We start from the raw sequence: 14,064 nt of genomic DNA, 5'->3' as shown, positions 1-14,064 counted from the left end.
AGTAGAGACAGGGTTTTGCCATGTTGCCCAGGGTGGTCTTGAACTTCTGGCTTCAAGTGATCTGCCCACCCCGGCCTTCCAAAGTGTTGGGATTACAGGCATGAATCACCATGCCCGGTCAGTTTTTTGGGGCTCTGGAGAAACAATTTTGGAAAGTCAGTGTGGCTGAAACGTAGTTAGTGAAGGAAAAGTTGGCAAGAGATGGGATGAGAAAAATAGGCAGAGGTCAGATCACATACGACTTTGTAGACCAGTTAAGGAGTTTGGATTTAATTCTAACTAAACTAGGAGTCCATTGAAGAGTTTTAGCCTGGGAAAAATTTGATTTAACAAAAGAAACCCTTAAAATGGCACAATTACTTTGGAAAAAGGTCTGGTGTGTTTTTATAAAACTAATCATGCATCTATCTTTTTAGAACAATTTTATTTGAGAAACAGCATCCTGGTATGTTGCCCAGCTGGTCTCGAACTCCTGAGCTGAAGCAATCCTCCTGCATCAGCCTCCTGAGTAGCTAGGATTATAGGTGTGTGCCACCATGCTGGCCAAACCTATTTTATGGTCAGCAATTGCACTTCTTGGAATTTATTCAAGAGAAGTAAAAACATATGTCCATGAAAACACTTCTACTAGAAGTACAGGTTAATAATTCTGAAAGAACTTTAAATGTATACTGGGGCTGAAAAAATAAGTAAATGAATAATGGATGGTAGGAGCAAGATTTCTCATGACCAGCAGGAAAGTTATAAATAGGTAAAAAGGGAAGGCTAGTACAAGCTTTATGGTACTGGGTAAGAGTCAGAGATAGCAATATGTGCTAGTGTTTAGCTTATGCATACAGAAGCAAAAACAATGATAGATATGTATGAATTCATGGGTTAATAATGTACATACGTATATTATTTATCTCTGACTCTGAGAAGACCTGAAAGCAATGACACCACCACAAAAACAAACACACCCAGACCCCAGATCTTGGTTTCTAAACACCATTCTCCCATAAAAGGAACCAGGGCTCCTTGGAGCAATGGCTGATTCTCAAGCTGGGTTAGGAAAAATACAAGATGAACCTGAAAAGTCATGCGGTACCAGAAAGTAAGGAGGTGCTCAAAAACAAACCAAGTGAGACAAAAACAAAAGGATGAAGGCATGTCAAAGACACACAGGGGCCAATGGCCAAGGCTGGAACAAATTAAGCCACAAAATGAATAACATTGTTTGGATTATAACCCCAAATATAAAATATACATTTGTCCATAGTGACATAAAAAGATTGAGCAAATAAAGAAGAAATAGTGTTATTTACGAAAAATTTTAAATAATGTATGTAGATATTATTATTTTAGGCGATAGAGCTTAGTCTCCCTCCTTTGAGACCTGGCTGAACTTAGTGAATTGCTTCCAAAGAATTGAGTATGGATGGGAAAAAATAATAACTTTACAGTGAAGAAACCTGGCAAACATTACCTTAACAGAATGACTGAAGGTAAAATCACAAGCGATGTCATGGAGACATAATATACCTCCAATATTATGTGATGAGAAGGACACTTCACCTCTGTGGTTTTCTTTGCAAAAACCCCTAACTCCAGCCTAAGCATGTGACAACCATCAGACAAAATCAAACTGAGGGATATTTTACACAATATTAGACAAGTCAGTGCTCCTGAATACTGTCAAGGTTATGAAAAACAAGAAAAAAATTTAGAACTTATCACAGACACAAGGGAGACTAATGAGATATAACAATAAAACGCAATGTGATATGCTGGATTGGATTCTGCAACAGAAAATGAACATTAATGGAAGAACTAGAAAGTCTGGGTTGGGCGCGGTGGCTCATGCCTGTAATCCCAGTACTTTGGGAGGCTGAGGCGGGCAGATCACGAGGTCAGGAGTTCGAGACCAGCCTGACCAACATGGTGAAACCCCATCTCTACTAAAAATACAAAAATTAGCCAGGTGTGGTGGCACATGCCTGTAATCCCAGCTACTCTGGAAGCTGAGGCAGGAGAATCGCTTGAACCTGGGAGGCGGAGGTTGCAGTGAGCCGAGATCGTGCCATTTCACTCCAGCCTAGGCGACAGAGTGAGACTCCATCTAAAACAAAACAAAACAAAAAAATCGAGTGTAGTGTATAGTAATGTAGCACGGTTGGCTTCTTTATTTTGACGAATGTACCATGACAATGTGAAATAATAACATTGGGGAAACTAAAACTTGATGAGGGGTATCTGGAAACTCTCTTTACTATCTTTGTAAATTTTATGTAAATCCAAAACTATTCTAAAATAAAAAGTGTGTTAAAAAGACTGGTACAAGGATGTTTATAATAGCTTTATTCATAATTATCCAAACCTGGAAACAACACAGCAATAAAAAGAAACAAACTATTGCTATGTACCACAATTATGGATAAATATCAAAAACATTATGCAGAGTGAAAAAAAGCATGTTATTTCAAAAAGTACAAACTGTCCTTGTATGAATCTGGGTCCAGTGAGGAGAAAGAAACTACATAGTAACTTAATAGAGAAAGTTTAATATAAAAATTGTTCATTATAACAGAGGATGAGTCACAATGGTTGACTGTTAAGACGTAAAGAACTCTAAGGAATATAAAAATAGCAGCTATAAGGAGCAGCCAGTATCCCTAAAGCTGAAATACAGTACCCAAGGAAGAGACTCCTCCACCCCCACCGCATGGTTCAGTGAATGGCAGAGTTGCTTTGGTGCAGTGGAACTGGCTGAAAATCTATTCTTTATGATGCCAGGGAAATCTATTAATTGGGAGATGTCTCACCACAGGCACTCTGCTACAGAACTGCCCAAGTGAAGAGTTCAGAGTGGAGTGGGGTGCTAAGGAAAGCTTCTGGATGCTGCTGCCTGCTGCGCACTGCAGGAGCTGGGAACTGGAGAAGTCACAAGCACTGCAGGAGCCTAATGCTGGAGAAAATGCCTGTGATGCAGGGGCTGGACGCTGGAGAAGCTGTGTGCAACACAGGAGCCAGGGGCTGGAGAAGCTGTGTGTACTACAGGAGCCTGCCAGGTGAGCTCATGGAAACCAGAAAGAAAAACAAAACAAAGCAAAAAAAACAAAACAAAACAAAAAAAAAAAAACCAACTATTTTCTTTCTGCAATGTCTCTCCTATGCCCTCTGTTGATAAAGCCTAATTTTATGCCAACAGCCAAAACAGAACTCTTTAAAGAGCCCATACTGTTTTAACAGAACAGGCAAAATGGGTGAATTTGGAGCTGAGAGGCAATAAATTATTAACTGGTACAATATGGTACCTTTCTGTTTATTTGGCATTTTAAAAGAAAGAAAACTTACAATAGAAAAAAAAAAACCTGGAAAAATAGTTGTCTCTGGGGATTTGGGGAGGTGAGAGGAGGGACTGACTGGAAAGAGGCATGAGGGAATGTTTTGTGGTAGTGGTAATATTCTGTATCTTGAGAGTAGTTTAGGTTAACCAAGTCATGCACTTGTCAAAATGCAAGATTTGTGTATTTCTTTGTATGTAAATTTCACTGTAGAGGAAAAATGTAAACAAAAGCAAACATATGCATGGTAAAGTATTTAAGAAGGAAGTGTATTGATTCTTAGAATTTATTTTGAAATACATGAAGAAATAATATGGATTGATGGATTAATAGAGAGATAAACATATGATAACACAAGAACAGGCAAATATTAATGGCAGGATCTAGGTACCAACTAGATCTAGAGGACTAAAATTATTTCAGCCTTTTTTATGTTGGAAACATTTTGGAATTTGATGTCAGAAAGAAAAGATTGCCTTAATTGCTGAGGGGAGGATGGATTTTTAGGAGAACAAGAGCAGAGGTGGGCAGATTGATGGGGAGACAATTTTGGTAACGTAGTGACAGGCGATGAAAGCCTAAATTAGAGTAGTGGCAGTGGAGATGGAGAGCAGTAGGATCAGTACAGCTTTGGGGGCTGAAGGTGAGATGTAATAGTGATGTATTGAAGATGGAAGGTGAGGAAAAGGAAGGAATCAGTAATCACAGTCAGGATTTGATTTTATACAGATCAGTAGATGGCGGTGTGTTGGCAGTGTAGAAAAGACAGAGAAACAGCTTTGAAATATGTGCAGCTAAGTCAAGAATTCTATCTTAGACCTGTGAATCGGGTTTAAGATATCGATGAGACATCTTGACAGAATTGTCTAGTAAGCAGCTGGATGTATGTTTGGAGAACAGAAGAGAGATCTGGGCTAGAGAAATGTTAAGAATAAAATTAAGAAAATATCAGTTGTTTTGGACTGAGTTGGGCCCCTCCTCTGCCCAAATTCATATGTTGAAGCCACTCCCAATTTGACTGTATTTGGAAACAGGGTCTTTACCGAGGGAACTAAGGTTAAACGAAGTCACAAGTGCGGAACCCTAATCCAACAGGACTGGTGGTATCCTTATAAGAAGAGAAAGAGACACCAGCAATCCATGTGCACAGAGAAAAGACCATGCGAAGACACGGTGAGAAGGCAGCCATCTTGCAAGCCAAGGAGGGAGGCCTCACCAGAAACCATCCCTTGCTCTTGAATTGCTAGCCCCCAGAACTGTGAGAAAATAAATTTCTGTTAAGCCACCGAGTGTATGATATTGTGTTATGGCAGTCCGAGCAAACTAATACACCTACCGTGGCATTTAAAGACATGAAAATGGATATCATCACCTAGGAAGCAATTGTAAGAAGAGAAGAGTAGAGGGATCAGCTTTGGGTCTTGAGGAATACCATTGTTGAGTGGCCAAACGGGCCAAGATAAAGCAGCAAAGGAGATTAATAAAGTTAATGGGAAACTGACAGGAAAGAAAAAGTCATAAAAGCCAAGAGAGGAAAATGTTTTAACAGGGAAGAAACAGGTGAGTTTAATGCTGCTGCTAGATTGGGTAAGTTGATGATGAAAGAGTCCGCTGAGTAGGAAGCATGCTGATGGCAACAAGGGTAGTTTTTGAGGTGTGTATGGCAAAATACACTAAAAACAAAGTTAAACAGAAAGCCTCCAAAAACAGACTGGGAGAAAAATATTTACACACACATACACACACACACACACACACACACACACACACAGAGAGAGAGAGAGAGAGAATACTATCCATAATACAAAAAGCACTGCTATAATTCAATAAGATCACTGAGTAAGGAAAAACTGGGCAAAGAATACGATAAAGAAATTCTTAGCAGAAATGTGATGCTCAGTCTCACTTATTAGGGAAATGTCCATTAACTATGAGATACTGTATTTTGTTCTCTATATTGTAAAATATTTAATATTTCATAATATCCAGGTATGCAAAGATACTCTCATATTTTTGGAGAATATGTAAAGCCTTTTTGAAGAATAATTTAGTGTTACCTATCAAAATAAAATTGCTTATATTTGTTTTCCATTAATTTTACTTCTAAGAATTTTTCCTGCAGAGACATTTACGTAGGTATGCAAGATTATATCTTATTTCACCAAATCTAACTTCACTGATTAAAAGATGCGTCTCAGAGATATAAAAATGTGAAAATAAGTATAACCAGAATTGATGAAATGCAGTATTATCAAGATGTGCATTGCAGCATTGTTTAAAAAGTTATAATTGATAATACTGAATTTTAAGCTTCTATAAAAAGACTAAGGTAGATCTAAATGTACTGACATGGAAACATGGCCATTATTGTTAAGTGAAAAGAATGGATTTGCAGAAGAATGTTTACTATATGATTATATTTATGTAGGACAAAATTGACATATGTAAATATTTATAGCTTCATTTAAAAATGCTGGTTAGGTAAACACTAAACAGTGGTACTCTCTTACAAGTAGGATTGGCATGGAGGTGAAATACATCTTTTTCTTTTACTTCATGCATAGAAGTATTTCTTCTACATTATTTTTGCAGAACAAATAAACTTTATGTTTTAGCCTGCGCAACTTGATTTGGTGAATTTAAGGGAATAAGATAGTAAAAGGGTAACATCTTCTTTAGCATGTTGGAATTAAATTGAGCATTTCAACAACAAAGCTTATAAAACTATGGGTTTTGTTTCCAAAGCTAGATCTGGATGAATGCAAATAGAGTTATGGTCTAGAACTTGTAGAATTTGAGTGAGAACTAGGTGATATGAGATGCTGTGATGGGATACCATTTTAAGGCAGAATTGTAGAATTTGGAGAAAGCATGGGCATTTCATCTAGAAGTAAATATCATATAATTGTTATCCTCAAATTCAGGAAAAGGAATCTTTGAGAAATGAGACATGGGACTCTCAGAGCTTCAGATGCTAGACTTCTTAAGCCCATGTGGTATAAGCGCACGGAACTTACCTATGTAACTTTCTGTAGGACATATTCCTAGAAGTAAAATTAATGGAAAGATGAAAAAGACTCCACAGTCATGCATTTGGCAGCTACAGCTGATACTGAGAGGGGTGCTTCAACTCATTGGCACAGGTCGAGGCAGCTCAGTATTCATATTAAAAAATGGGATGGTAAATTAGGTAATTTTAAGATACATGGGTGATAATAATACCAATTATTTTATTTTTATTTTTTGCTGTATTAAAATGTAATTAAATGTGACTGGTTTCCTTAGCTCTTGTGAAGGTATTTTCATAGGTGAATAGTTGTTCAAATTGATGTTTCTGTGAGGGCTGATTGCTGGAAGTCTTGTTCTGCCATTTTCCTCCCCACCTTTGATCTAACACCAATAATCTTAGAAAGCAGCATTGCCACAACATATCCCAAGTATAAATAACTATGTACCATCTTAACATAAGCAGAATACTAACATTTTCATTAGTTGGAATGACTAAACTATTATAAAATAAGTAATGATCGTTTATAAAGGATTAAATGTCATTATATCTAAAATTCCACTATTACATACAGGTCAAATTTCTTCTACAAGTTGAGCCTTTCTCCCAGCCTTTAATCGTTGTAGAAAGGGGGAATAAAATGCTTTGCTAATTCTAGTCTTTAAAGGCACTAAGTCTACAAGATTAAGCTTATGGAAAACAATGTAGGCACAAAGAGACAAAGCTCCTACAGGAGGATTTCAGAACTATAGTAACAAACAAATCGACTGTAAAAAGACATTTTTAGGACAGTCGAAATATGAATCTGAAATGGTTATTAGATGATATTGAAGAATCGTTGATTTTTATAGGTGTGATAATGATATTGTGCTTATGTTAGATAACATTAACCACTCTTCTACCAATACATGCTCAAGTATTTAGGGATGTAATGTCATGATGTCTATGATTATCTTCTACTTGAGCAAAAGATACAAATGATGCTAATATGGCAAAATATGAATGCTAAATCAAGGTGATGCGTATATAGCAGTTATTTATACTCTGCTTTCTATTCCCATATACATTTAAAATACTTATAATAAAAGTTTAACAATGTCTAGGTAAAATAAAATTCGAAAGAGCAAAAAAAGGTTACAGATGATTATTGGATACGTAAAATTAATTCATGCACAACATCCCTTCTTTAATCACTTTGCCTCAAGGAGCCTCGGTTTAACTTACCGAGAAAATGAAAGAATTAGATTAGTTGATTGTTTTGTCCTTTCCCGTTCTGAGATACTATACAAGAGAGACTATCACTCAAATGCCTACCCGTGCCAAGCAGGTAATTCAAATTAGTGAATTGGTTAAGTGCTTTGTTGGTCTAAAGGAGGCGCCTCTCCAGCGGAACATTGCCTTCTGATAATGGGGATTGTGTTGCCTACCCTTTTTCAAGCGGAGGAAATACAGACGTTTATGCGAAATTCCACACTTTAAATGTTAGCAAACGAAATGCAAAGAAAAATGCAAATATGGGAGTGGTGCCAGAGGGGCCACCACACCGCGCCACAAGTGTGCGGCTTCCGCGCGGTCCGCGTTTGTGATCGACTGGGACATCCGCGACGGGGCGGGTGAGTGCGGTGAGGAAGGCTGGCCGACTGAAACAGGCGACGATCAGAACATCCCAGTCATGCCAGAGAGAGAGTTCTGTTTCCAAACACCAGTTCACCTCGGTCTACTTTCACCTACTGTAGTAGCTGAAATCTACACAACACAGCAAAAACACCTTGAAAAGAAACGTAGTTTATTATCTCCCGTCGTCCCCCATGCAATCGGAGGATGGTGCGGTTTACTTGCAGCCAACTGCCCCGTGGTCCTCCAGCCAGCTCCGGGGGGCCACAGGTTTCACACGCTCCGGGAGCGATCCGAGAGCCGCCTTTTCGTGGAAAGTTACGCTGCGCCTGGCAACCCCCGGGAACCTCGGGAGGGGCAAGTTGCTGCTGATCCCTCAGCGCTCAAGGTAAAAAAAGATCCTTCGGCCTGCAGGCAGGGAGTTCTCAACCGGAAGTTTCGCCTTCGGGCTGGAGCGTTTCCTGTTTGGTAACTAAGGACGCGGGATGGTTGCTAGGGCTCCCGCGGCAATTGCCGCGGCGCTGTGCAGGTGCCTGGGCTTGACGCGAGTGCTGCTCACCCGCTGTACAAGAAAGCGGATCTTTGCTCTGTATCTTCTTTATCCGTTTGCAGTCATGAGTAGCGAATTCCTGGCCGAGCTGCACTGGGAAGATGGGTTCGCCATCCCGGTGGCGAACGGGGAGAACAAGATACTGGAAGATCAGGTGAGATCAATTGAAGCAGGCGGGAGGAAGCAGAGAGAGCCTGTTGGGGGCGTTTTCTGGTTGGCAGTACTACCCCAGCCCTTTTATTTCTCTCCTTTCCTAATCCTGTGCTTCCTCTAACACTCCCCTCCCCCGCACCGTCGCCCTCCTTCGTTACCCTCTCTGCCTATTTAAGTAATTGTTAAGCATTTAAAAATGCTATTAAAACCATAATTGACATTTAGGGTTATAAAGCTCGAATTATTACTCCCTTCCTCATGCCTACTCCTCTTATGTATTTCATTCCTCCTGGCATGAGAGGAAAAGCTTGTTCCGGCGCCCGCTTTTTTCTTGCTCAAAAATTAAAGAGCTACTTGGAAAAGAACTTCTAAGGTTTGCATAGCAACGGTTATTTGCGCACGTTTATAAATTAAACTCCAGAAGGTTCATATTTCTTTGTGAGTTTTTGTCTATAATGTTTAAAGCTGAAAGTGACTTGAGATGTTTTCAAGACGAACAGCCCAGTAAGAATGAAATGTGCAGTTTACAGTTTTTCAAAGAGAAGATTGAGTTGTCACAGACTGACATAAGAAATTTTACGTTGTAAGGACGAACTTATACTAACTACAGTTCATAGCAGTTGTTAAAAAAAAAAAAAAAATTGCAGGCCAGGCGCAGTAGCTCACGCCTGTAATCCCAGCACTTTGGGAGGCTGAGGCGGAGGATCCCTAAAAGCCAGGAGTAAACCAACTTGAACAACAAAGCAAGACCCCCCACAAACCCCTCACCCCGCGTCTCTACGAAAAAATAAAAATAAAAAAATAAAAAATTGTAACCGGGTCAGCAAATTTTGAAAAACTTTGGTGGTGATATGCTGTGTAGAAGAAGGTCCCAGAATAACAGATGATGCTTACACAACTTTATAAAACGGAACAGAAAGTTTTCTCAGCTCTAAAAAAGGAAAATGAAAATCCCGTGACTCTACCTTTTGAAAACAATGGAAATGCTTTTTAACACGTTCTGACCTATTTACTCATGTGTAATTTAGAAGACTGCAATTTTTCCCCAAAGGAGGGCAATATTAGGAAATATAAGGGATCTAGCACTGAGTACCAAGGAATTAATAATAAGTATCCAGCCCTGGGTTCAGATCCTACTTACCAACCCTAATCCTGCTTCTTTTTCTGTAAAGTGGAGATGGAGATAAACAAACTAATTACTTCGCGGGCTCTAGGGACATAACACGGGTTAAAGTTCCATCCAAATTTTAGGTTTTAGTATTATTGCCATAATGTGTGTCGCACAGGATTTTTATGTACGTATTACCTATATTAGCTATTTTTAAAAATTACAGAGCCATATAAAGAAGAAAATGAGGACCACAATTGCATTACATAAATAAACTCTGACATTTAAAAAGCAACTCCTGTAAATTTAAGACATTCAAACAGAATAGAAGGGTATGAGATAAAAACATAAGCTATTCCCTCCCCAAAGTGTCCACTGTACTGTAGAAATGACTGCCATGGCATTAAACACACATTTCAGACATCTTGGTATACAGATATACAGAAAGAAGAGAAAAATGAGTATTATAATGGAATTATATATATGTTGTTTTTAACACAAAATATTAATTTTAGTATTTGAGAGAAGAAAAAGCAGTTGTTGATTTTCAGGTAAATATTACTTGATCACAAGAGGTGCTGATTGCTAAAAAATTCCTCCAAGTTAAGAAAAAATTAAATGGTTAATGTTTTTAAGAACTCTATATTTCAAATATAGATTACTGAATGTCTCTGATTTTAAAGAATAAGTTAGCATTTTCCCACCTCCTCTTCCCCTATTAAAAATAATGGTCTTATGATTTTTAATATTATCAAGTTTTATTTGCATTTGATTCAATGCCCTTAATTTATCACAAGTGTTTAGTGTTAGTTTTATACTTGATTTGCTTTAATGGTCCTTACTGCAGTCACTTTTATTCAGTTTATCTTTCTTGAACTTTTCATTTTGATTTGTCTTTTGGCTGGCTGGATTTTATCCTCAAATGATTGTTGCAAGAAGGGCCCATAGTACTGTGATTTTATATATATATATATATTTTTATTACACTTTAAGTTTTAGGGTACATGTGCACAACGTGTAGGTCTGTTACATATGTGTACATGTGCCATGTTGGTGTGCTGCACCCATTAACTCGTCATTTACATTAGGTATATCTCCTAATGCTATCCCTCCCCGCTCCCCATACCCCACAACAGGCCCCGGTGTGGGATGTTCCCCTTCCTGTGTCCATGTGTTCTCATTGTTCAATTCCCACCTATGAGTGAGAACATGCGGTGTTTGGTTTTGGTTTTTGCCCTTGCAATAGTTTGCTGAGAATGATGGTTTCCAGCTCCATCCATGTCCCTACAAAGGACATGAACTCATCATTTTTTATGGCTGCATAGTATTCCATGGTGTATATGTGCCACATTTTCTTAATCCAGTCTATCATTGTTGGACATTTGGGTTGGTTCCAAGTCTTTGCTATTGTGAATAGTGCCGCAATAAACATACGTGTGCATGTGTCTTTATAGCAGCATGATTTATATTCCTTTGGGTATATACCCAGTAATGGGATGGCTGGGTCAAATGGTATTTCTAGTTCTAGATCCTTGAGGAATCGCCACACTGTCTTCCACAATGGTTGAACTAGTTTACAGTCCCACCAACAGTGTAAAAGTGTTCCTATTTCTCCACATCCTCTCCAGCACCTGTTGTTTCCTGACTTTTTAATGATCGCCATTCTAACTGGTGTGAGATGATATCTCATTGTGGTTTTGATTTGCATTTCTCTGACGGCCAGTGATGATGAGCATTTTTTCATGTGTCTGTTGGCTACATAAATGTCTTCTTTTCAGAAGTGTCCGTTCATATCCTTTGCCCACTTTTTGATGGGGTTGTTTGTTTTTTTCTTGTAAATTTGTTTGAGTTCTTTGTAGATTCTGGGTATTAGCCCTTTGTCAGATGAGTAGCTTGCAAAAATTTTCTCCCATTCTGTAGTTTGCCTGTTCACTCTGATGGTAGTTTCTTTTGCTGTGCAGAAGCTCTTTAGTTTAATTAGATCCCATTTGTCAATTTTGTCTTTTGTTGCCATTGCTTTTAGTGTTTTAGACATGAAGTCCTTGCCCATGCCTATGTCCTGAATGGTATTGCCTAGGTTTTCTTCTAGGGTTTTTATGGTTTTAGGTCTAACATTTAAGTCTTTAATCCATCTTGAATTAATTTTTGTATAAGGTGTAAGGAAGGGATCCAGTTTCAGCTTTCTACATATGGCTAGCCAGTTTTCCCAGCACCATTTATTAAATAGGGAATCCTTTCCCCATTTCTTGTTTTTGTCAGGTTTGTCAAAGATCAGATAGTTGTAGATGTGTGGTATTATTTCTGAGGGCTCCGTTCTGTTCCATTGATCTATATCTCTGTTTTGGTACCAGTACCATGCTGTTTTGGTTACTGTAGCCTTGTAGTGTAGTTTGAATTCAGGTAGCGTGATGTCTCCAGCTTTGTTGTTTTGGCTTCAACGAGAACAAAGACACAACATACCAGAATCTCTGGGACACATTTAAAGCAGTGTGTAGAGGGAAATTTATAGCACTAAATGCCCACAAGAGAAAGCAGGAAAGATCTAAAATTGACACCCTAACATCACAATTAAAAGAACTAGAGAAGCAAGAGCAAACACATTCAAAAGCTAGCAGAAGGTGAGAAATAATTAAGATCAGAGCAGAACTGAAGGAGATAGAGACACACAAAACCCTTCAAAAAATCAATGAATCCAGGAGCTGGTGTTTTGGAAGGCTCAACAAAATTGATAGACTGCTAGCAAGACTAATAAAAAAGAAAAGAGAGAAGAATCAAATAGATGCAATAAAAAATGATAAAGGGGATATCACCACCGATCCCACAGAAATACAAACTACCATCAGAAAATACCATAAACACCTCTGCGCAAATAAACTGGAAAATCTAGAAGAAATGGATAAATCCCTGGACACATACACCCTCCCAAGACTAAACCAGGAAGAAGTTGGATCTCTTAATAGACCAATAACAGGATCTGAAATTGAGGCAATAATTAATAGCTTACTAACCAAAAATATCCAGGACGAGATGGATTCACAGCCGAATTCTACCAGAGGTACAAGGAGGAGCTGGTACCATTCCTTCTGAAACTATTCCAATCAATAGAAAAAGAGAGAATCCTCCCTAACTCATTTTATGAGGCCAGCATCATCCTGATACCAAAGCCTGGCAGAGATAAACAAAAAAAGAGAATTTTTAGACCAATATCCCTGATGAACATCGATGTAAAAATCCTCAATAAAATACTGGCAAACTGAATCCAGCAGCACATCAAAAAGCTTATCCACGATAATTAAGTGGGTTTCATTCCTGGGATGCAAGGCTGGTTCAACATATGCAAATCAATAAACGTAATCCAGCATATAAACAGAACCAAAGACAAAAACCTCATGATTATCTCAATAGATGCAGAAAAGGCCTTCGACAAAATTCAACAGCCGTTCATGCTAAAAATTCTCAATAAATTAGGTATTGATGGGACGTATCTCAAAATAAAAAGAGCTATTTATGACAAACCCACAGCCAATATCATACTGAATGGGCAAAAACTGGAAGCATTCCCTTTGAAAACTGGCACAAGACAGGGATGCCCTCTGTCACCACTCCTATTCAACATAGTGTTGGAAGTTCTGGCCAGGGCAATCAGGCAGGAGAAAGAAATAAAGGGTATTCAATTAGGAAAAGAGGAAGTCAAATGACATGTTTGCAGATGACATGATTGTATATCTAGAAAACCCCATCGTCTCAGCCCAAAATCTCCTTAAGCTGATAAGCAACTTCAGCAAAGTCTCAGGATACAAAATCAATGTGCAAAAATCACAGGCATTCTTATACACCAAAAACAGACAAACAAAGAGCCAAATCGTGAGTGAACTCCCATTCACAATTTCTTCAAAGAGAATAAAATACCTAGGAATCCAACTTACAAGGGACGTGAAGGGCCTCTTCAAGGAGAACTACAAACCACTGCTCAACAAAATAAAAGAGGACACAAACAAATGGAAGAACATTCCATGCTCATGGATAGGAAGAATCAATATCGTGAAAATGGCCATACTGCCCAAGGTAATTTAGAGATTCAATGCCATCCCCATCAAGCTACCAATGACTTTCTTCACAGAATTGGAAAAATCTACTTTAAAGTTCATATGGAACCAAAAAAGAGCCTGCATTGCCAAGTACTGTCATTTTAATTTCTTGCATCCTAGATTGCCAGTCTACTTCCTTGCATTGCCTGCTTTAAGTTTATACATCTTAAAGTATCAGATCTTCAAGGTACTCTTCTATTCCTTCTGCCCCTACTTCCCAC

General features: G+C 38.5%; 1 protein-coding gene across 1 annotated transcript in view; it reads left to right on the top strand.

The window, feature by feature from the left end:
- Positions 1 to 8,397: 8,397 nt before the first annotated feature.
- CCDC39 (coiled-coil domain 39 molecular ruler complex subunit) overlaps positions 8,398 to 14,064 on the top strand; it is a 76,150-nt gene continuing 70,483 nt past the window's right edge. Inside the window, exon 1 of the mRNA XM_054481200.2 lies at positions 8,398 to 8,648. Within this exon, the coding sequence (XP_054337175.1) occupies positions 8,430 to 8,648 (219 nt within the window). The 5' untranslated portion in view covers positions 8,398 to 8,429. The remainder of the gene's footprint in view (positions 8,649 to 14,064) is intronic.

Source organism: Pongo pygmaeus, chromosome 2, assembly GCF_028885625.2.
Source record: "Pongo pygmaeus isolate AG05252 chromosome 2, NHGRI_mPonPyg2-v2.0_pri, whole genome shotgun sequence".
NCBI classification, from domain to species: Eukaryota; Metazoa; Chordata; class Mammalia; order Primates; family Hominidae; genus Pongo; species Pongo pygmaeus.
The sequence above is the reverse complement of the archived record's forward strand: the minus strand, read 5'-3'. Positions and strand labels throughout refer to the sequence as shown.